This window comes from Colias croceus, chromosome 15, assembly GCF_905220415.1.
Source record: "Colias croceus chromosome 15, ilColCroc2.1".
Taxonomy (NCBI): domain Eukaryota; kingdom Metazoa; phylum Arthropoda; class Insecta; order Lepidoptera; family Pieridae; genus Colias; species Colias croceus.
In genome coordinates this window covers 2184473-2208007 of record NC_059551.1, presented here as the reverse complement: position 1 = coordinate 2208007, position 23535 = coordinate 2184473, and the positions used below count along the sequence as shown (strand labels likewise).

Here is a 23535-nt window from a genome sequence, read left to right as displayed (position 1 = left end):
CTTGTAAAAAAAAAACGTTAATCCGGCATTCTCGAGCGCGATTGTTTTTATTTTTATTTTGAAGAATATAATCTAAAACTTACTAAAAATACAAAATCTGCCGGTTTCCGCATGACCGGAAGTCTGGAGGAGCCATTTCTTCTTCCAAAAAACGCGTTGCAGCATATACCTAAGTCGCGAACTTTACTTTTTCCAAAAAAATAAACAAAAAAGGTAATTTTATTTTACAAAAAAAGGTCTCTTTTCATTTTTGTCCAAAGTTAAAACTTTTTTTACTTGAAGTAAAAAATTCAAACTCCCGGTTTTTTGAGTATATCTCGAAAACTGAGGGTGTTAAGAAAAATTTATATGAAATAACGATGATTAAAAAAAAGAAACCCACAAACCTTTTTCGGTCAGATTAAGAGAACCCACCAACATTTTTGTCAGATTAAGAAAATATGCTTTCAGGATACCGAGATGAACCTCCCCTATGAAAATCTGACGCGCTCGAGTATTTCAAAAGGACTTTTTTTTTCTGCATTTTCAAAAATTCATCGTAACTTATCGTCATGTCGTAATCGTCAGTTTTTTTAAGGGGAGCATCCTTGGGGCCTACTTAACACCCCTTCCGAAAATCTGACGCGCTCGAGTAAATTTTTTTTTGTGCATTTTTGATGAATTTATATGCCTAGCCCCACCACGCAAACCGGCAGATTAGTATACCGCTGTTATCAGAGGCACTTGGAGCATACGTAGTATGAATATCTGACGCGCTCGAGAATGCCCAAGTAACTGTTTTTTTTACATTTTTGAAAATCCGTACACGCCAAACCCACCGCTAAAATGGTTTTTACCATAGAAGCTTTTCTTTTCGAAATTATGTTATCTTTCGATTTTGATAAGTCTCGACGACGCCGTTGAATTACGCCATTTAGCTACCTCGCCTCCCTATCTATTAAGTTTTCACTATATTTCAACATATATAGAGCCTTAAATAATAGAATAGAACTCATAAAATGAAACACAAATTTGGTGTTAATAAAATCAATTTATTGAATAGTGCACAAATGAATACAATAAACATATGTAAAGGAACATCTACACACAAGAACTATCATCTACACAAAACGAATACTTATACAATTATACGAAATACATTAAGTGCAATAACAGAATATACGTATTCATACTATTAAGTATTTGGTTTTACAATTACGTTCGTAAATCACAATGCAGTAATCTAAATGCGATCAATCACAACTGGGCACAACTATTACAATAACTTGGACTAAAACTGTATATATCATTGTATAATACTGATGATTCTCAAGAGATTCAGTGGAAAATTAAATCGTTAAACGAGATAGTGCAACACTAAAAATAATATTAAAATTTTACATGTAAATATTTCCAAATACGCGCACGCACGCAAGGTTTTCCAAAGTTACGTACTTTTTGTAAATACTCCAAAATATCAATAGGATATAAGAATTTTTACATTATTCAGTTTACATTAGAAGTCGAGTCGCATATCAAATGTAAACGAAACGGAATGAAAATTGACACTCGCACATTTTGAAACTTTATACGTCTATTTACTTGCAATCTTTACTCCGTCCTTTTATTCTTGATTTCTTGTAAAAGTCTGATTTTGAACAAAAACCATATTTGAATAAAAATATGTAGTCTATAGTCTCAAACCATTTCAATAAAAATATTTAGTCTATAGTCTCAAAATGAAATGTAGTAATAATTGGGAAAAAATTACATGGACGGAGTAACTCACACGCATAAAAATCTTCAATAATCAGGTTCACTTCAAAAGCGAATAATGGAATAGATAAATAATATTATCGAGTCAAACTCGAAACGTAACATGGTCGTACTTATGGTAAAAAAACGCAACACAGCCAAAACTGCACTCTAAGATAAAATAATAATCAAAATTCATTTTTTCTAATATCTAATCGGAATTATAAAAATATGATAATTTCTTATTCATAAATACTTCTTTGATATACGTATTACGTAACGAACAATATAACTTTTATATGATAATTAAACGAAAAAATAAATTGCTTCAATCCCCCTTATTATCAATTCCGACGTATGTTTTGAGATTTAAAAATACAGATCATTGAACAAAATATTACACTTTTCTCAGAAAATTGTGCAAAAAAATAATGCTTAATCTATAAATAATACTGAAATATACCTATTTAATACTTCAACGAAATTTAACAATATAAAAAAGAACGAAATTTAATAAAAAAATAAGTACTTACACAAAATTTGTGCGAAATATTTCGTAAGAATACCGTTTTATGAATAAACTCAAAACGAATCAACTTTTCGTGATATTTCAACACAAAAAGAAACAAAAATAACGAGCCTCTAAATACTTTTAGATCTAATTTTACTTAAAACACACACTTTATTACAATTTTTTTTTTTGGTATATGATAGAATCGCAAATAATCACAACATAAATTTAATACAATACTAAACTGTAATACTTCATAATATTCAAAATAAATTTTACTAAACTACAAAAACAAACAATATAGGTCAATCAGAAATCAGAATTGAAACATGGTAAATGGCACGTCAAATGGGCACTATGGTTCATTTTATCACAAATGGTCACAAAATGTATATAAGGGGGAGAGAGTGGTAGATGATAGATGATCATAGATGATGTCAGATGATCATAGATGATGACAGGTGATAATAGATGATGACAGGTGATCATAGATGAAGGTTTATTGGTCGCCATTTTCATGCGCAAGCTTTTGCTTCTTGTTGGGCGGAGAGAACATGGCGCCCGAACGGAGAGACGACATCAGGAATGGTACCTGCAGAATTGTAATGGAAATTAATTTCGTATTGTTGCTGACATAGCTTTTGTTTTTTTTTATTTACTTTTGAGTTTTGATCCATTACAGGGATACAATGTTTATTGGGATGCTTTGTACTTACCGTGTTTTCTTCTTGGATTGAAGTGGAGATGAAGAGAGTAGTGAAATAGAGAACATTGTTAATTTTACTTTAAACTATCGGCGAATTTTGAAGTTTGAAACGAATTTTGATTCGTCTATCAAGTTTTAATGTCAGTTTATACTCTCGATAGCTAGCAGGACAGCATGGGGCAGGCCACTGACCTTGTGCTCCAGCTGCAGGTGGGCGAGCGGGGGCAGGGCGAGGCAGGCCACTGACCTTGTGCTCCAGCTGCAGGTGGGCGAGCGGGGGCAGGGCGAGGCAGGCCACTGACCTTGTGCTCCAGCTGCAGGTGGGCGAGCGGGGGCAGGGCGAGGCAGGCCACTGACCTTGTGCTCCAGCTGCAGGTGGGCGAGCGGGGGCAGGGCGAGGCAGGCCACTGACCTTGTGCTCCAGCTGCAGGTGGGCGAGCGGGGGCAGGGCGAGGCAGGCCACTGACCTTGTGCTCCAGCTGCAGGTGGGCGAGCGGGGGCAGGGCGAGGCAGGCCACTGACCTTGTGCTCCAGCTGCAGGTGGGCGAGCGGGGGCAGGGCGAGGCAGGCCACTGACCTTGTGCTCCAGCTGCAGGTGGGCGAGCGGGGGCAGGGCGAGGCAGGCCCGCAGCAGGTTGTCGAGGCAGGCTCGCTGCTTGAACAGCGCGTTGACGACCGGCGCTCCGGCGGGCACCAGCGGGGCCTTCAGCAGGTAGCTCAGCGGGGACAGCACCGCGTGCATGCCGCTCCACTCTGCGGATATACAACGGTTAGTATACGAATATTGAGAAAATATTTTGTGAAATAAAAAAAAATTTATAGTAATTGCCCCAACGTTATTTGGTGCTAATATACAATAAATATAAAAAAACAAACATTCCCCATCCCAAATATTTTATTATAAAATAAAAAAAAATCAATCACGAGAATTCGAACCCGCGTCTTTCGCCATTCCGGGGCGACGCCTGACCAACCCAGCAACCCGTAATCTCTTGACTCTTTTTGTTTTATGTGTCTAAAATATCCAATTCTCCATCCCAATTGATCCCTATCAAAAAAACTATTAAAAACACCCTTTAAAATAATCGTCCGTACCCTTAGTATGGTCCTCCCGGAAGCTGACCCGAGCCAGCAGGTCGGCCAGCACGAGCAGGTCGAGCATGAGCGGCGCGGCCAGCAGCGAGTCCTCGCACGTGTTGTGCACCGCGATCGTGTTCGCGCCGTGTAACAGTATCTCCGACGTGTACTCGTCCATTGCGCGCTTCGAGTCACCTGTCCAATTAAATTGTTAGATCGACTACTACTACTATATAATATACTAGCTTACCGCCCGCGGCTTCGCCCGCTTTGTCTAAAACCTAATAAATTATATACAAAAACCTTCCTCTTGAATCACTCTATCTATTAAAGAAACCGCATCATAATCCGTTGCGTAGTTTTTATTATTTATTTAATACTTTATTGCACACACATAAGAAAGTATAAATACAGAAAGAATATAACATAGAGAAAGATATGTACAAACGGCGGCCTTATCGCTAGGTAGCGATCTCTTCCAGGCTACCGTATGTATATGCGTAAGGAGAGATTTTGATTGAGGTTGTTTTAAAGATTTAAGCATACAAAGGGACATAGGGACAGAGAAAGCAACTTTGTTTTATACTATGTAGTGATAACGTTCTAGAGGTATTTCCGAGTAATTATCGGAAAATAAAAAAATATTCCGACTGTGTGGACCACCATTTTTGTACGGCACTGTGCGTTTTCTTATTATTTTTAATGGATCTATCGATGGTAAAAATGCCATACAAAAATATCTGACCAAAATGTGGAGCGACTATCTGTACTTTTGAATTTTCATCTGCACTCAGTTGGACAGCTTACAAGTGACGGCATAGTACTGAATCTTATTATTTTATGCTCTTCTATCGTTCTAAATAGGTCACCTGTTGGTTCAAATCCATACTAATATTATAAATGCGAAAGTAACTCTGCCTGTCCGTCTGTTACTCAATCACGCCTAAACTACTGAACCAATTTGCATGAAATTTTGTATGGAGATATTTTGATACCCGAGAAAGGACATAGGTTACCTTTTATTGCGAAATATGTACCACGGGCGAAGCCGGGGCGGACCACTAGTGACCCATCACTTTTTCAACATGGGCCTGTAGTCTATAATCTAAATTCCCCTAGTAACAAACATACATTCTTACAAATTTTCACATTATAATGAGTAGTTAGTACACTAACCGACATAGGGCACGTATTTGATGACGACCACGTGGTCGGGCTTCTCGCCCGGCTTGTACAGGATCTGGTTCGACTCCACCATGTCGTCCACCACGTTGCTCTTCGTTATCTGCAATTGTGCTTTAGTTTTAACGAAAATCTACTCAAAAATATTATTTCAGTATTATATTATAGAAAACTCATCATAATTTATTTAAATTATGCTTTGTATTGTTAATTAACCTTTTGTAGAACATTTTGGATAATAATTGTTCATAATTATATTTGGCAATTATCCCTATATAGAAAGGATATATCGCTATCAACGTCTTTTGCAATTTAGAAATATACAACAATCAAAAGAGCTTTCACTTCCAGGACTATTTGCAGAATGAAAGAAACTTTTATTTAATAGTGCCCAGAAAAAAAAGAGCCCAGACATTTAATCTACCTGGTTCCAGAATTAAAGACAATTCTATATCTGTAAAATTGTTGTGCAAATACTTTTTGTTAGTAGAAATAAAGAAGAGCACATATTTAATGTCATAAGTATCACATGTTCTTACCTCCTTGGATCGGAACTGCTTGGGCGCTGAGAGGTTCTTGCCATCATTATTACCAAGATGATTGTAGCTGACGATAGACACCGGTTTTAGACCTGTTGTAATTAATAAAAGACAACAATTATTCTTGAGAATCTAGAATAATCAATACCCTTAAATAATAAAAATACATCATGTTTTCCTCCATTTTTACGTTGTATAAAACATATTATATTGAAATAAACAGCACAACACGTTTTATGGCAGTAATGTTCAAATAAGAAAACTCTGCCCAATAAATTTATGGGCAGAGTTTTGCTTCGGACATTATTGTGCATGATTATGACTCTAATTGTTCATAATCTCCCCATTTACATACCGGCAGACACCAGAAAGTCCACGAGCACCGACTTGAGCTTGGTCTGACCCGACTTGAAGTCGTCTCCCGCGACCGCCACGCCCAGACGCGATGCGCGCTCTACCACGCCGTTGACTAGCGTGTTTTGTGGCGAACCGTTTATGTAGCAACACTAGAAATAAGTTTTATTTCAGTAAATTTTTTCAAACTATTTCTCAAAATCAAGATGAATCTTAAACTCAAAATAAATACTTGAGCTCATTGGCCTGGACTACTTTTGATCCTGGTACCTGGATACCTGGAATCCTTTTAAAACGTCATAATACGATAGAAATTATTATTAACCACCAGTAAGTTAAGTAGTCACTACAGAGAGTAACACGAAACTATAATGTTCACAATACAAAACTAAACGCAGAGAGTAATAAAATAAAATCTTGTCAGAATATTTTTTTTTTTCTGTACACAATGCAATTAAAAACTGTTTGTTAACAAGAGGAAATAAATGAAACGGGTGACACACTGAACAGTCGTTGTCAGCAAATTCCATATGTAATTATACTTTTCAGAAACCACATTAAAATCACAATCAATAACACTAATAATTCTTCAGTCAACTCACTCCTTCATCAATGGCGGCCAACGCAAAGATGGTGGAAGGCGATATTTCCGAGTTGTTAGCTCTTAGCGCCTTCTCCAAGTTTTCATCTGTGTCGTGCACTCCGGGGATGACTTCACAGAACCTATACAGTAATATAACAATTATATAAAATAGAAAAGCCTTTTATTTCCCGACAACACTTGGAATACAAATTTTTTTATTAGTACATAGTTTGTTAGTAAATTATGTTACAAAAAGTGCAGCTAAAATTTTTGTTAGTTGAGTTTTAACTTAAAAAATATTATAAGTTATTATAGATGTGTATAGAAAAAAATAACATCATCGACACTTTTACATTCAAGTAAATTAATACGCGCAATAAATGTGTGTATGAAAACAGTATGTTGTCTAAAGTTAGATAAAAAGAAGACACAATACAATTTTAGTGTAAAGCATCATAGAACGAACAAAATATGTTTTTATGGGTTAAAAGAAACACATTTTAATTAAAATTCTCAATACACGTGTTTTAACATAAAGCTAGATAATAAACTTTGCCCATTAATAATGCTGAACGCTTAAAAAACGGCAAAACAATTTTAAATTATTCCTTAGAACTGATAAGCACAATTTGTTGATTTAATTTATGTTTTTAATGCATCTAAATCACTGATTAAGCTACCTCGTTTGATATTAAAATGAAATTTAAAATTGTCGGTTTTACATTACGCCAATTTTGCATATTTCTACTGGACTATTTTTATCATTGATTCATTTCAAATACATTAAAAATAACTTTTAAGATATTCAGTGTTGTATTATAAAAAAATACATATGTAGTCTATTATCTAAATACCCATATTATTATTTCAAAAATTGTAAATGTGGAGATAAAAAAATAATAAACTAACTTTATTAATATGTATACCTAATTATAAAAATTTGTAAACAATCACAAAACAATTATTGAGATAATTTTATTTTTCTCAAATATATTCTATAAAATAGAAATAGAAATATTGTTTATTTAACCAGTATTTATTTATTCTAACAAAGTGATTTATAATTAAATGTAATAAGAGACGGCAAGCGTTCAACAACCTGAAATATGAAGCTCTGCGTGTAATATCATCTAAATTCCAAACCTTACAAATAATTTAATGTAGGACTTAGAAAAAAACAAAAACAAAATATTTTTATATTATTGTGAAATAACGAAAATGTTCCCTTTTTACACCGGTTTATTTATGAAATAAAAAGTGTTGACGTACATGTTTATTAATTCATAAGGCATCATTATTATTTTAAACACTATATTTTTTATATTTTATTTTTTTATTTATGTACGTATGTAGTTTACAAATAAAGTCGACATTAACAATTTTAATTAGCAAAAGCAACACAGTCGAAGTGGAACAAAAACAGTCCTGTTAACCTGTTAGTTTTCACGCTCGAACCGCTCTACTAAATTTCATAAATTACAACACAAAGTTACATTTAAAAAGAATTATTATAATCATGGTAACTTAAAATTATAACATCACCACTGCTTGAACGGTGAAGGTAATCATCGTGAGGAAATCGACATGTCGAAGAATCAAAAAATTCGACGACATGCGACATCCGCCAACCCGCACTTGGCCTGCGTGGTGGATTATGGCCTGTATCGGGTACCCTCATAGGAGACATATGATCCTGTGGTTTGAGCGTGCCACAAATAGACAGATAGATAGATTTATTGCGCACACACACAAGATTTTCATAAAACACAGAAAAAAAAAACAAACAGATGCATGTATGTACAAATGGCGGCCTTATCGCTAAGCAGCGATCTCTTCCAGACTACCATTAATTTGAACAGGGAAAACACATTTATAGGAGGTAGGTGAGCAAAAATTATTGCGTTGGGAAAAATAAACTTTATTACATGTTTAGCATAAATTATATAAAGAAACAAAAATACATACACTCAAAAATCATAACCCTCAGTCGCAGTCGGGTAATAAATATAAACGAATGCTCACCGTTCAGTATTTGCTGTCCACAGCACGATGATGCTGTCCAGCTTGTGTTTATCGCGGAAGTCTTTGATGTCGGCTCGCACTTGCAAATATTGCTCGTAGCGAGTGCCTCTGATGAGATTCGTTGCGCGATCAGCCTGTAACGATTAAATAAATAAATAAACTTTAGTAAATTAAAAAAGGAAAAAGTGACTATTTTTCGAATGTTTGTATGAACCTCAAAAATTACTGCACCTATTTTAAAAATTCATATACCAACAAGAAACTACACAATTATATAGTGGCATAAGCTATATTTTGTTTCTTTTTTACCAAGTCGACGCGGGCGGGGCCTGGACGAACTGCTAGTATATTATTTCACACTCGAGTGTATAAAGAGTGTCTCTACACGTGTACTGTTAGATTTTAGAAATTTCTAATTTTCCATATTGTCAGTGTATGAATGACAGAAATCGATAAAATGTACGCTAATGCTGATAAAATCAGCATACTGCTCATTACAATAATTATAATTATGTAAACATACACATGGACATAAATTAACATCCCTTTGTATTTAAATTAATTATTGTAATAAGTTTATCTGTATAGAAGAAAAATATTCCTAAAGGAAAATTCCATTTATGAATATTCCAAAATATTCCATATAATAACCATTCTCTAATATAAAAATATAATAAATAAAAATACATCCGTCGTTCCTCAGTAATAATTAACATAATATACAATCTCGTAAAAAAAAATTAAAATAAAATATGTTTAAACTATTTACAACTTTATATACAGTATCAAAAACAACTAAAATCAAGAATCGTCATAATTTTAAAACGAATTTTGTATTTTTTTAATATTTTATAATTTAGATAAAGTGGTAATAATATACCTATATTAAATTAATTACTACTTACAACTTTGGTTCAGATACCGCGTGAACATCTAGTGAATCGAAAGGTACTAGGTACGATGACAGATCTCCTTTTTTAAGAAAATTCTAAGAAATAAAGGTTTCTGACGTCAGAGACTCAAAGACTTGCCTGATTGAAAAAGGTCAAACTCAAACATTCATTTATTCACTTAGACTTCTTTTAGAAGCACTTTCGAATCGTCAATACATATTTTAACAATTACCATGCATAACGAAAAAATGTTACAATAAATTTTTGTCCAACCCCGATAAAGAAGTTTCACTTCAACAACCCCATTACTTTTTGAAGTGAAACTTCTTTATTGGGGTTGGAAAAAAATTTATTGTAACATTTTTTCGTGACATTTTACCACGCGTGATTCGACGTATTTCTGTAAAGTTGCTTAATGTAAATTATTTTTTGAAAAATAAGGTCATAAAGAAGTTTCACTTCTTACGTGTGTACACTAGTACACGCACACATTTTTTTTATAGTTCTATATTAACTATCTACCCGATTTTCAACCTGGACATCATCTACTTTTACTCTACATTCGAAACAACAGATTTGCGAAAAAAAAACATGAATGTAGAGACAGTGCATTAAACCGGACATATCATATATCAATGCATCTGCAAAACGATACGTGTTTTATAAACAAATGCAATATTTCGACACTAGACACCTATCATTCATAGAATTGTATTTGTAAGCTTGGAAATCAATATCGACTTCCTTGAAGCGATGTTTGACCTTCTTATGCGGTTTTGATGGACGTGGGTAATAATTGTTAGACAACGTTTACAATTATTACCCACGTCCATCAACTATTCATATGAATATTGTAGTTAGGGGAAAATACATTCTGCGAAGGTGTATAATTATTGTTTTAAAATGTAGAAACTATAGATACATAGGTATCGAAAGAGAATTAGAAAAAAGTTTTCCAAAAGCCCTGTATATTGCCGAGTTTCCATTTTCGCCAAATATAGCTTACAGTTAAAGCCATTTCAATGGTCAATACTTCCTACTTATCTCAAAAATCACTCTCAAATCGGTTCATCTAGGTATTTGGGAGTTACAACACCCTTCATAGATACAAATAAATATTCGTAAACCCGAGTTAAAAACGTTGAACGTTAAACTAACGACAAAAAAAATACCTATTTTCCGGAGTTTTTGCGTAACATTTCAAATGAGCGGCTCTCACCCCGTCACCATGGTAACGTGATAACAGGCCATCGATAGGTTATTTTTGAGAGTCCGATCCCGATCGATCCGTGTTGAGGAAGGTCGGCACACCGCCCTTGACCCGCATCCCCCACCCCTCGTGTGCGCACGTAATTGATCAACTGATAAAGTTTCATTCACTTTTTTATTGAGACCACGCTGTTTAACGGTTACGTTTTTTCGCACTTCCCACTAACCTCCCGGTCGAAAATTGTTTGCTTGCTATGACACTTCCTATGCTTAAACTACCCTCAAACTGGCACAAACCTATCCCACAGAATACTTTATAGTAGCTAACGTATAAACAGCTATATTCTGAAATAACTAATAATATTATAAAGCTAGAGAATTTTTTTTTTGAATGCACTAATCACAGGAACTACGGGTCCGATTTGAATAATTATTTCAGTCCTAGAGCCCATTTATCCCGGAAGCTAATGGCCATAATATAGGCTATAAGTATCATCACGCTAAGAGTAATGTGAGCAAGATATAACCTTACATTTTACCTTATTTACATATGTATCCTTACTAGGTACCTTATTATCGTATTTCAAACGCTCCATTCTACCAGTAAAAATCATCAATCCTATTATGTTGGATTACTACTTACTATTATGTTATACAACAGCCACATATTTTGAAATCCATACTAATATTATAAATGCGAAAGTAACTCTGTCTGTCTGTCTGTTACTCAATCACGCCTAAACTACTGAACCAATTTTCATGAAATTTGGTATGGAGATATTTCGATACCCGAGAAAGGACATAGGCTACTTTTTATCCTGGCAAAATGACGCAATCCCGGAAATCCCACGGGAACGGGAACTATGCGGGTTATTCTTTGACTGCGCGGGCGAAAACAAAGTTTTATATAAAAACCAAGTTTTATATAAAAACCAAAATATTAAATTTCTAAATTTTATTTCATAATTTAAAATAGTCAACACAATTACAATTAACAAAACTAACATATCAAAATACAAACAAAAATTAAAATTTTTAAACTTTATTACAAAATAAAAATTGTAAAACAAAATTAAAAAGAAACAAACAATTAATAAAACAAAAGTAAACAAATGGGTGCCTTATCGCTAAGTAGAGATCTAGCTTTTTTTAATACCTACATATAGACTTTCCTTATTTTTATATCACATGTGTAAAGCGCGTGTAATATATGTACAATGTACTTACATGTAAAATTAAGCCGTTAATAGCATTTTACAAATTGTTATTATGTACTATCTTCCGCCTACTTTTTTTTAAAATTAAATTAATAATAAGGAAAACTTTTTCAAAATTAAACCGTAATCATCAATAAGTACCTACTTAAAAATTATCATACTAATATTATAAATGCGAAAGTAACTCTGTCTGTCTGTCTGTCTGTTACTCAATCACGCCTTAACTACTGAACCAATTTGCATGAAATTTGGTATAGAGATATTTTGATACCCGAGAAAGGACATAGGCTACTTTTTGCCCCGGGAAATAGTATAGGTTTTATCCCAGAAATTCCACGGGATTGGGAACTATGCGGGTTCTTCTTTGACTGCGCGGGCAAAGCTGCGGGTGGAAAGCTAGTTATATATAAAGCTGAAGAGTTTGTTTGTTTGATCGCGCTAATCTCAGGAACTACTGCTCAGATTTGAAAAATTCTTTCGGTTTTAGATAGCCCATTTATCCAAGAAGGCCACTCTTTATATCGGCTATATTATATCATCACGCTCCAGACCAACAGGAGCGGAGCACCAATGAAAAATGGTATCAAAATTGGGGGTTTTTGTATGCGTGATCTCTTTTTACTACGAGGCGGGCGAAAATGTCAAAAAACGAAAAAAAGCTAGTCTACACTATCTACACTAATATTATAAAGAGGAAAACTTTATTTGTTTGTTTGATTGTAATGAATAGGCTCATAAACTACTGGACCGATTTTTAAAATTCTTTCACCATTCGAAAGCTACATTATCCACGAGTAATATAGGCTATATATTATCACGCTAAGACCAACAGGAGCGGAGGCACGCGGATGAAACCGCGCGGCACAGCTAGTAGCATATATTACGGCGCAAAAACGCGTACAATACTCGCAAGGGAGTCATAACCAAAACATAACTAAATCTTTCCATGCCCGTCTATTTCTGTTACATACGCAAACAACAACATTTTGAAAACGTCCAAGGAATATAAATAATACATGAATATATTAATACTGACACGTGTGCGAATGTATTACAATCCGAACACGTATTTAGTTTACATAGGTTAATGTAATCGCGCATGCACTCCTGTATCGATCGATACTACAATGTACCTCACACTTCACAGGAAGATAGGTATTCAGGATTTGATTATAGGTGAAACTGAATGTTTTCAAATAGCGATGTTTTCTAGCTCGTTTTATAATTTTTATTATTTTATTCATTTATTTGCTCATGGTAGTAAATGGCGAGTAATGATCCAGGTTAATTCTAACGTCTTAAAAAACAAACTATAGGTACCTAATATAAATTCAATTATTACAATACAATACCACAAACGATTTATATAATTACTAGATTTCCGCCCGCGGCTTCGCCCGCGTTTGCAAAGGAAAACCCGCATAGTTCCCGTTCCCGTGGGATTTCCGGGATAAAAACTATCCTATGTGTTAATCCAAGTTACCCTCTATATGTGTGCTAAATTTCATTGTAATCGGTTCAGTAGTTTTTACGTGAAAGAGTAACAAACATCCATACATCCACACATCCATACATCCATACATCCATACAAACTTTCTCCTTTATAATATATATTAGATTTAATACATATATTTTTTTACTATATTTAAAACAACCTTTCTTCAAATTTCCTTCTTTATCTACTTGTGGATTCAAATGTGACACCTTCGACCACACCCATTACTGGTAACCCAGTAATAGGCAATTATTTATTACTCAAATTGAAAAGAAAGACATCCTATTTCTGAGTTACGTACCAATAAAACATATTATAATTAAGAGCCTAACGGAATAACGATGAATCCTCGTTTGATAATTTATCTATAACGATTTTCGGGAACTATATATTCATAACCAATGCATTATGCATAAAACCATATTATTTAAAGCATCAGACTTCCGATATTTTTTCAGCATATCACGACAAGAGAATCAAATTTCTTTCATTTTTAAACGCATATTGATTCAATTAAATACGTCGTAAAAGGTTTTCGACGCAGGCACGAGGGTTCGGGGAAAATTCAATCATTTAATTGTCTTTTAAAATGCAGCCATGATTGCACTCATAAAGCCTAATGGAGAGCATCCCACAGGATATTCAATTACTACGCTCATTTTACTAAAAGCTCTTTAATCTTATTTCGCCGTAATTTTATGGACATAATGAATTTTGTATCTTTTCATTATTTATCAGTTCCAATATCTAAGGCCATTATCACACCCCGGACACTCCATACAAAATTATCGTTTTGACAGTCACACTGTAGAGACTGCAAATGTGTGTGTTAACGCTTTATGGTTGGCACATTTTTGACTAGCGTAAATAAAAATTCGCGTTTTTCTGATGAAATACATCCGTAAACAGCACAATATCTAACCATTTTCTACGAAAAACGATAATCACAAATCCAAAATAATAAAATTACTTGAAGTCAATTTGATTAATGTTGTCAATCTTCGTTGCGTATCGTCCCTGTAGAAAAATATGGACCATTTTATGTCTGATCGTGCGGGGTGAGGTAAGTGTTTAGTTTTGGCGGGAGGCGGAGAGTGTCCGTTCTGTAGCGTTTAGCTACTATTATGTATTCGGTGCCATTATTCAAGATAATACGAGATCGAACATAAATTTCGCGTGGTATACCGAAATGTAATGAGGAATTAATTGCTGGCAATTAATCTATACTAATATTATAAAGAGTAAAAGTTTGTAATTCAAATGGGTGCCTTAACGCTAAGTAAGTCGCTCCCTGACAGGAGGACATGTATGTATGCTTTTCACGCATAAACTACTGGACCGATTTCAAAAATTCTTTCACCATTAGAAAGCTGCATCTTCACTGAGCAACATAGGCTTGGTTTTATCCCGGAAATCCCACGGGAACGGGAACTATGCGGGTTTTTCTTTGAAAACGCGGGCGAGGCCGCAGGCGGAAAGCTAGTCTCCTCTAAGGCATGTTATTAACATAAAACATAATTTCGCTATTATTAAAACTTAAACAAGAAATGATGTTGCCAGTATTATGTGCATATACCAATCATTGGTTGAAAGTGATTTAGATAAATTTTCACAATATACAGATAGATTCATATCTGCCCGTGAGATCTTTTCAAGTAATAAAATATGAGATTCTGTCGTTGTTCATTTTTAAGACCTTAGATATTATAAAGTGATAAGGGTGGGGGTTTCAGCACTTCAGCTACTGTACGAAAAAATATTTGGTTAGCCTTTAGGACCTCTTATGGCATTCAATTTTCAATTCAAAAACTAGAATTTCCCCTTACTTTCTGTTTTAGATACTTTGCAGTTCATTTAATTTTTAACCATCTATACTGCTTTTGGACACAGGGACAGAGAAAGCGATTGTGTTTTATACTATGTAGTGATAATGTCACTACCCCAAATATTTAATCATAGACAATTTAATACGTTTAAGTACTATGGTCTAATAATATACACATCAACACCGTCTAGGGATATTATGTTTAAAGTTTTTAATTTCAAAAAATACTGGCTAGTTTTAAAATATTTTAAGAAAGCTTATTTTATAAATCTTTTTAAATAATTCTAAATTTGAATTTAAGAAATTAAAGAAAAAACAAAAGATTTGCGCGGCATAACTAGAGAGAAGGTCGAAGGTGCACTTTACCTACCATTAGTTTTCGGTTCTTTTTTGTCATTTATTGGTGTTTTACAACAAGTTAGCGATTAATTTCGAAATTTTGACACTGTACGCATCATGCAGCGGCGCCATTTAACAAGAGAGGAAATGTTAAGGGCAGTAGGCATGCTCCAAGCTGGGGCTACTCAACGGAGTGTTGCTGAGGAGATTGGAACAAAACAGAACGTTATCTCGAGATTATGGTCACGTTATCGTGCTACTGGAGAAGTGGCTGAAAGACACTCAGGTGGGAAGCGCATAACCACCCGACGACAAGACAGATTTTTGCAAGTTGCTGCAAGAAGGCAACCAAATGTTACGGCCATGCAGTTGGTTCAAAGGCTCCAGTCAGAGCACCAGTTGCTTGTGAGTGACCAAACTGTGAGGAGGAGACTGCATGAAGCTAATCTTCATGCTCGCAGACCGCTTCGTACTCCAGCACTACGCCGAGGAAATCGTGGACGAAGATTGCAGTGGGCTCGTGAACATTTGCTCTGGGAAGATAACCAGTGGTCTGTAGTGCTGTTTACTGATGAGTCTCGATTCGGTTTCCATCCCGATTCACGAAGAGTACGCGTATGGCGAGTTCCTGGTCGTGAGAGTCGACTACTACACCATCAGGAAGTCCACCCTTACCACGGTGGAACAATTATGGTTTGGGCCGGAATTCGTGTTGGTGGACGAACAGACCTCGTTTGGATCAGAAATACCATGACGGCTGAAAAATACCGTGACCAGGTGCTAGGACCAATAGTCAACCCCCATCGGTTACAAATGGGCCAAGAATTTACGCTCATGCACGACAACGCCCGTTCGCACACAGCGCGAGTGGTAACCAGGTGGCTGCAGGAGCACGACATATCCGTCTTAGACTGGCCCGCGCAATCACCTGACCTAAACCCTATAGAGCACGCGTGGGACATGCTCCAAAGAAGGGCTTTGAGGAATTTTCCTGAAAACATTGTGACTGAGGAGCAACTTTTTTTACATCTTAGCAGGACCTGGTACAATATCCCACAGCTTGACTTTGATAACTTGATTCAAAGCATGAAAAACCGTTGCAGGACGGTTGTTAACGTCATGGGTGGTTTCACTGATTATTGATTTTCTGAATGATTGCAAAAACTGGCATAATTTTCTTTTATTTTTAACTTTTTTCTCAAAAAACACATACGTCGTTAGTTTTGCCATTACTTCACCTTTTGTCTTTTTATAAATAAAATTTTATTTTCGCAAAAAAACTGTTTTTGTTTTATTCTAAGCTATAGCCTAATAAATAGGCTTTATAAAAAATATTAAGTTGCATTCTATTTATAACAAATTTTTAGTTAATTGAAAAAAATTCGTAATATCCCTAGACGGTGTTGATGTGTGTATGTTGTCAACGCAAGGACATCAATTTTATCCATTACTTCAATTAAATGGAAATACGATACTTAGCTATTATTATGTTGCAATATAAGCGATCGGTCATTCAACTAGGAATACAGCTGAACCGTGAAAATATATAAAAAATTATATATTATTCATATAGATTAAGTAGTCATCGGATTAAATTATAATTTTAATTTAATGATATATTTTTTATTTATTTTTAAGCTTTTTACGTGTTTTTAAGTTTTATTTAAAACTAGCTCACCGCCCGCGGCTTCGCCCGCTTTATCTAAAACCTAATAAATTATATACTAAAACCTTCCTCTTGAATAACTCTATCTATTAAAAAAACCGCATCAAAATCCGTTGCGTAATTTTAAAGATTTAAGCATACAAAGGGACATAGGGACAGAGAAAGCGACTTTGTTTTATACTATGTAGTGATATACAGATATCGCTGTATGTAGGTATATTATATATTTTGTAACTGTGCTTAATTTGGCTAAATTTATTATTATGTGTATATAAAAAAATTTAGATATTTTCTTAGACAGGATACAAATTGTATAGGTAGATATTGCTATGCATCGAAGAATTAGAATTCTTTCAGCGCTCGGCAGCTGGTTTTTTTTTTATTCTAAATTTTTTGCCAGTTTTAAATAGAGCTTGCTAAAAAAGGTTTATTCAGAAATAGCGTTATGTATGGTTTCAAAATCGACTTTTAAAAAAACATCATTATTATACAAATTATAATATGTATTACGACTCATCGCAAATAATACCTATTAAATTCAGTCCATATCTCTAAATATTCTAAAATGCTATCTCATAATATGTATGTACAAATTTTTATAAGAGTAGTAACACCACCTACCTACACCTGTAACTCAAGAACGGCTGAACAAATTTTAATAATTTTTGTTTGTTCAATTTGTCTCCATTTAGATTAGGATACTCGTTAGTAATAATTATGAACTTGTAATAATTTGAATCTGTATCAGTGAGAACATAATATATGGGCTGTTTAATTATGAATGAATGAACAATGTGAAAAAAAAACGTCGGCCTGGGCGGAACCGGGGCGATGAGCTTGTAATACAATCTACATACTAATATTATAAAGCTGAAGAGTTTGTTTGTTTGTTTCAACGCACTTATCTCGGGAACTACTGATCCGATTTGAAAAATTCTTCAGTGTTAGATAGCCCATTTATCGATGAAGGCTATAATATCATCTCGCTAAGACCAACAGGAGCGGAGCACTGCGAGTAAAACCGCGGAGCACAGTTAGTTATTATGTACAATTACAGACAAACTAAAAAAGGCCTACACGTAACGGTACGAAATCACGTGTCGTTGACACGGAGCGCAAGTCATTATGTCTGCTGATGTCGAATGGTTTTTTACACAAAAAACACAAATTACAGTTAACATTCAAAAGTTTAAGAAATCCTCCGTACTTCAAATTTATTTAAAACTAGCTTCCGCCCGCGACTCCGTCCGCGCGGAAAAAATTAAGAAAAATTAAGATATTTTTTTTTCTACGTATTTTTCCGGGATAAAAAGTATCCTATTTTATGCCCAGGATAATAAGGTATAATTATACCAAGTTTCATCGAAATCGAACCGCTAGTTTTCACGTGATGCCTGAACATACAGACAGACAGACAGACAGACAAAAATTTTTTTTAATCACATATTTGGGCTTGTTATCGATCCAGTAACACCCCTGCTATTTATTTTTTCAATATTTTCAATGTACAGAATTGACCCTTCTACAGATTTATTATAATATATGTATAGATTTCAAGAAGTTCATTTTAGAAGTGATGATTGTGTTTATTCAGTTGCTTTGCATCGAAATTTTATTCTATCACTAGCTGTGCCGCCACTAGCTGCGTGTGTTTTACCCACGTGTCTCCGCTCCTGTTGGTCTGAGCGTGATGATAATATATACCCTTCCTCGATAAATCGGCTATCTAACACCGAAAGAATTTTTCAAATCGGACCGGTTCCTGAGATTAGCGCGTTCAAACAAACTCTTCAGCTTTATAATATTAGTATAGATAAACCTATTAATTATTATTATTCTAGTATCAGACATAGTTGAAAAGGTTTTGTATAACTTAAAATAAGTTATTCTGTGTTTTTAATTTTTTTGACCATTCCGTCCCAAATGGATAGGACAATGAAGAGACATTTAAAAACACTATCTAATAAAACACATGAAAACAATGTTCCTTTTCTTATTGTGTTAATATTTAAATCACACACAAATGTTAAAATTTTATACTTATTTTATTAAACGGATACTAGCAAACAGTTAATTTACCATTATCAGCAAACTATTCATAAATAATATAATATTTAAAATATGCATTATCCCATTTATTATGCATAGCTATGAAAATTTAGAATGCCTTACATTTTACAAATTAAACATAAACTTCCGTAGCAACAAATTTTTAAAATAACTTCAAACTAATTCATATCAATAAAAATGAAATGGCCGATTTAAAAGTATAGGTACTTATGTATTTTCATAAACAATATTTTTAACTATCCATCGAATGATGACATGCAAATTTGTACGGTGTTTTTCTTCACATGCTTTCCTTATAATTTACAACAAGTAATTATTTTTAGCATGTTTAAACCTATGAAAAAATTCACACTATCATTTGCTGCAATACTTTCATATACGTGTAGTAACTCAGGCCCCATAACCTCAGACACAATAGAAAATCTATCGTGTCTGGGACCGATCGGGCCGCTTGGAGCTCAATGGGTTAATCATCCGTTAAATACGTACTACACATTTTTGTTAAACAGTAAAGCTTAGAATTGACCTTACCAATTTCCTATAACCAGAACAATATAATAATAAATAATAATAAAATAATAAAAATCTTTATTTATCCATACCTTCAATTACACTGTGTATGCCACTCAATTTATATAACTAATCTAAAAGACTAACCTGATTAGCGGCAATGAAGTCTGGATCATAGATCGCAGGCCGTGGCTTCATAGTGGACATCTCTTTCTTCAGTTGTTGCTGCAGATCAAAGTCGATGACCTTCGCTCGAACCATGGAGTCGGCCAGATTTAGCGGACTGATGTCCCAGCCATCGATCACTGTATATTTTATTGAGTTATTACTTATTATTATTGGAATATAAAACACTTTTAATAAGCTAATATATAGTAAGTTACACGTAATTTGTTACTTGTTAAACTTTGATAATAAAATGTTTGAATGGAAAGCTTTTAAGAGCATTTACGTTAGTACAAAATTTTGTTTATTTTAGGATTCCGTACCAGGGTAAAATGGAACTCTATTACCGAATCTTCACTGTCTGTTTTGTTGAGAAAATAATAAAAAAATAGTTGCCAACTACCAAATCTGCAGATCTTTATATCAATTTTAATGAAATGATCTAAATTTGTTAAGGAAATGTATGTTTTTTATTCAAGAAACTTACCAATATCATCTGGATTTACCATTGGTAACAGCTGTGACATTGGAACATAGACATCATTGCCCTTCTCGTCAATTCCGAGCCTAACAGTTGATGCTTGTGTTATCGAACCATACCTTTTGACAAATAAAGGATTACTTATATAAAGCCAACACTGTTGTTAAGCTATATAAAAAATATTTAAATAAAATTATACATACTTAGTATTTGTTACAAAAATAATCTTTAAACCATACAAGAGCTCAATAAAGAAATATCATAAGAAAAAGAAACACTGTGTTAGTTTTGTATTCTCACCAATTAGAATCCATTTTTCCGTTCTTAGTGTTCCATGAGAGCTGGTGACGGTTGGCGAGCACCGCTGCTGTGAAGGTGGAACCATTATTACCTCCCCACCCCACCAGCATCACACCAACCTTGCCTACCTTCCTCTGGGTTCGTATTTGCATTGAGGTACGGAGCGGCCTTGCCTGAAAAAGAAAAATATTAGAACATGCTAGGGTTGGCTTTAGTTAACTGCCGCACGAATTTGTTGGAAATATTTATATTTTTAGTTAGCTAGGTAATGTAAGATTGTAATCCCAAAATATTATCGTTAGGAAACTTGTAGTTTTTTAGTTATTAATTTTTTGTGCGAAAAAGTGCATTTATCCGTTTTGTTGTGCAAAAAAAGCGGACCAAGACTTTCCATGTTCCATTTCACTGTACTGTGACTTTACGCTGCGGCCGGCGAGTGCCAAAAGCGACTTTAGGGCGATTCCTACTCAAACAAAAAAAAATCTACGTACCTAGGTAGGTTAAAAAACTATTAAACTTTATTTTTAATATCCAAATAGGTAGCGAGGAGCGAAGCGACGAGCGTGTTAGGTTAACTCTTGAACTGCCGCACGAGCCGAGCGAGCGAAGCGAGCGTGCCGCGGCAGCGGCCGGCGAGTGCCAGAAGCGACTTTAGGGCGATTCCCACTCAAACAAAAAAGACATGTGGCACTCGGGGACTGCCACGGCAAAGCTATTGCATAGTATGCCTTCAAGCCACACCTCCGTGCCCGTCGGAGTGGGGAGCTTGTGGTTTTTCGTTACGCAATTTCTGGATTCGGTCTCCGCGCTCAAGGCCCGCGATAGTAGCTATGCAATAGCTTAAAAAAAATCTACGTAGGTTAAAAAACTATTAAACTTTTATTTTTAATATCCAAATAGGTAGCGAGGAGCGAAGCGACGAGCGTGTTAGGTTAACTCTTGAAATGCCGCACGAGCCGAGCGAGCGAAGCGAGGCTGCCGCGGTAGCGGCCGGCGAGTGCCAGAAGCGACTTTAGGGCGATTTCCACTCAAATAAAAAAAACTACGTAGGTTTTCACAACTTGTTTGTTTTTATTTATGTATCGTAAAATTTTTGTTACTATCGTCTAATGCTTAGTTAAAATGATTTTACACCAATTCCATACATTTTGAGGTTAGAATAGGAAAATTGATTTTTCTCCAAAACTATTGGTTTCCTAACTTTCCCCTTTTGGTGGGAGGGTCCCCCCCTCCTGCCCCCCCTCCTCCCCCCACAAAAAACCTATAATACGTGCGGCAGTTATCTAAAGAAACCCCACATGCTATTTTTTAAATTCAGAATCTAACAGTTAGTCTCATAAGATTTCTCCTAACTTGCGTAGATAGAAATACCTATTAGGTTAGGAATATGATTATTGTAAATATATGAAAAATTAAAAGAAATTATAATGTTAGGGTGTGACTAGTTACTTTGTGAATAGCAGACCAATTACTTTAATATCTCCTTTTAAATAAACTTGTTTGTTCTTTAAGTTTCCAGGTGAATCTACGATCGATACAACGCCGGCAATAAGCATGTATTATAAAACAAACTAATAAATAACTTACCACAAGCTCATTCTTGTTTCTTGTGACCAATGTCTCTTCATAATCGTAATCTGCATAAATATAATCTTCAGTATATTTAATTTTTGGAGAAGAAACAACTAAATTGGAGGTTGTGTCCATTACGGCGATTTAGATAAGGAAACTATTTCGTAAGTAAACAAACTGAGCAAATAAATTAAAGTACAATTAAATTTACTTTGAATGTACTTGAACGAAGATAAATCCCTGAAGAGTGGTCCTCTGAGTTATGATTTCATAAAAGTATGCGATGTGTGTGACAATATTTCTTTTGATAAACGTCAACCACTGCTAAGTGCACACAGATTACTAAATTTTTATTTGTTTTTTATCAATTGACAGAAGCTATAGACAATAGATGACGTAATATGTCAATATTTGACATTGTAACAGATTATCAATTGAAAGCCATAAACAAATAAAAAAGGTTTTATTCATTAATAAAATTAAAATGAATCACAGAAATGAATATTTCTTCCTAGAACAGGCCTTTAAATTCATACGAAAATATTAACAATTATCTAATAATATTAAATAATAATCAGACAAATATAATTTACCTATGCAATGTAAAAGGTAAGCTAAAGCTCAGATATTAATAATTAGTGAGTAATTTGGGCAAAATTTACGACTTAGGGAATTTAAGTTTACGCATAAATTATTCTGTATTAATATTAAAAAAGTCAGCAAAAGAAACTTTTAATTACCATTTTGTGTATAATTATTATTATAGCGCGATCGTGAGTGAAATTTATAAGACATACATACATGCAAAATTTTGTCAACGGTGAAAATTTACCTTAATGTTTTAAAGCACGTACACATTAAACGAGCGTGTGTCAAACAAACCACCAATAAAATAATCGCAGCGTGAATGGTAATCATTAATAAATATTATTAACGAAAATTTATTAGTAGTTAGTACCATACAAGTACATATTATATTATATTAATTGCATACCATTTAAATACTTAACTTAAATATTTTGGTTAAAATACATATTATGTAAAAGTATCATGTGAATATACCTACATATAATTTAGTATATTAA

General features: G+C 34.4%; 1 protein-coding gene across 1 annotated transcript; it reads right to left on the bottom strand.

The window, feature by feature from the left end:
- Nucleotides 1–1010: 1010 nt before the first annotated feature.
- Nucleotides 1011–22776, bottom strand: LOC123697687 (inositol-3-phosphate synthase). The gene is made up of 12 exons (XM_045644221.1): nucleotides 22466–22776; nucleotides 20879–21051; nucleotides 20585–20697; nucleotides 20080–20237; nucleotides 8709–8842; nucleotides 6706–6826; nucleotides 6105–6255; nucleotides 5750–5841; nucleotides 5205–5313; nucleotides 4047–4223; nucleotides 3529–3704; nucleotides 1011–2837 (listed from the first exon to the last, which is right to left on the bottom strand). The coding sequence occupies exons 1-12, from the start codon at nucleotides 22583–22585 to the stop codon at nucleotides 2745–2747; spliced, it is 1617 nt and encodes a 538-aa protein (XP_045500177.1). The 5' UTR covers nucleotides 22586–22776; the 3' UTR covers nucleotides 1011–2744.
- Nucleotides 22777–23535: the final 759 nt, after the last annotated feature.

Coding starts and splice junctions, on each gene's coding strand:
- LOC123697687 (XM_045644221.1), bottom strand. CDS start 22,585: ATGGACACAACCTCCAATTTAGTTGTTTCTTCTCCAAAAATTAAATAT. Junction 21,052..22,465: donor GAAACAAGAATGAGCTTGTG/GTAAGTTATTTA, acceptor TTTCTTTTTCAG/GCAAGGCCGCTCCGTACCTC. Junction 20,238..20,584: donor GGTAAATCCAGATGATATTG/GTAAGTTTCTTG, acceptor TAAAATATACAG/TGATCGATGGCTGGGACATC.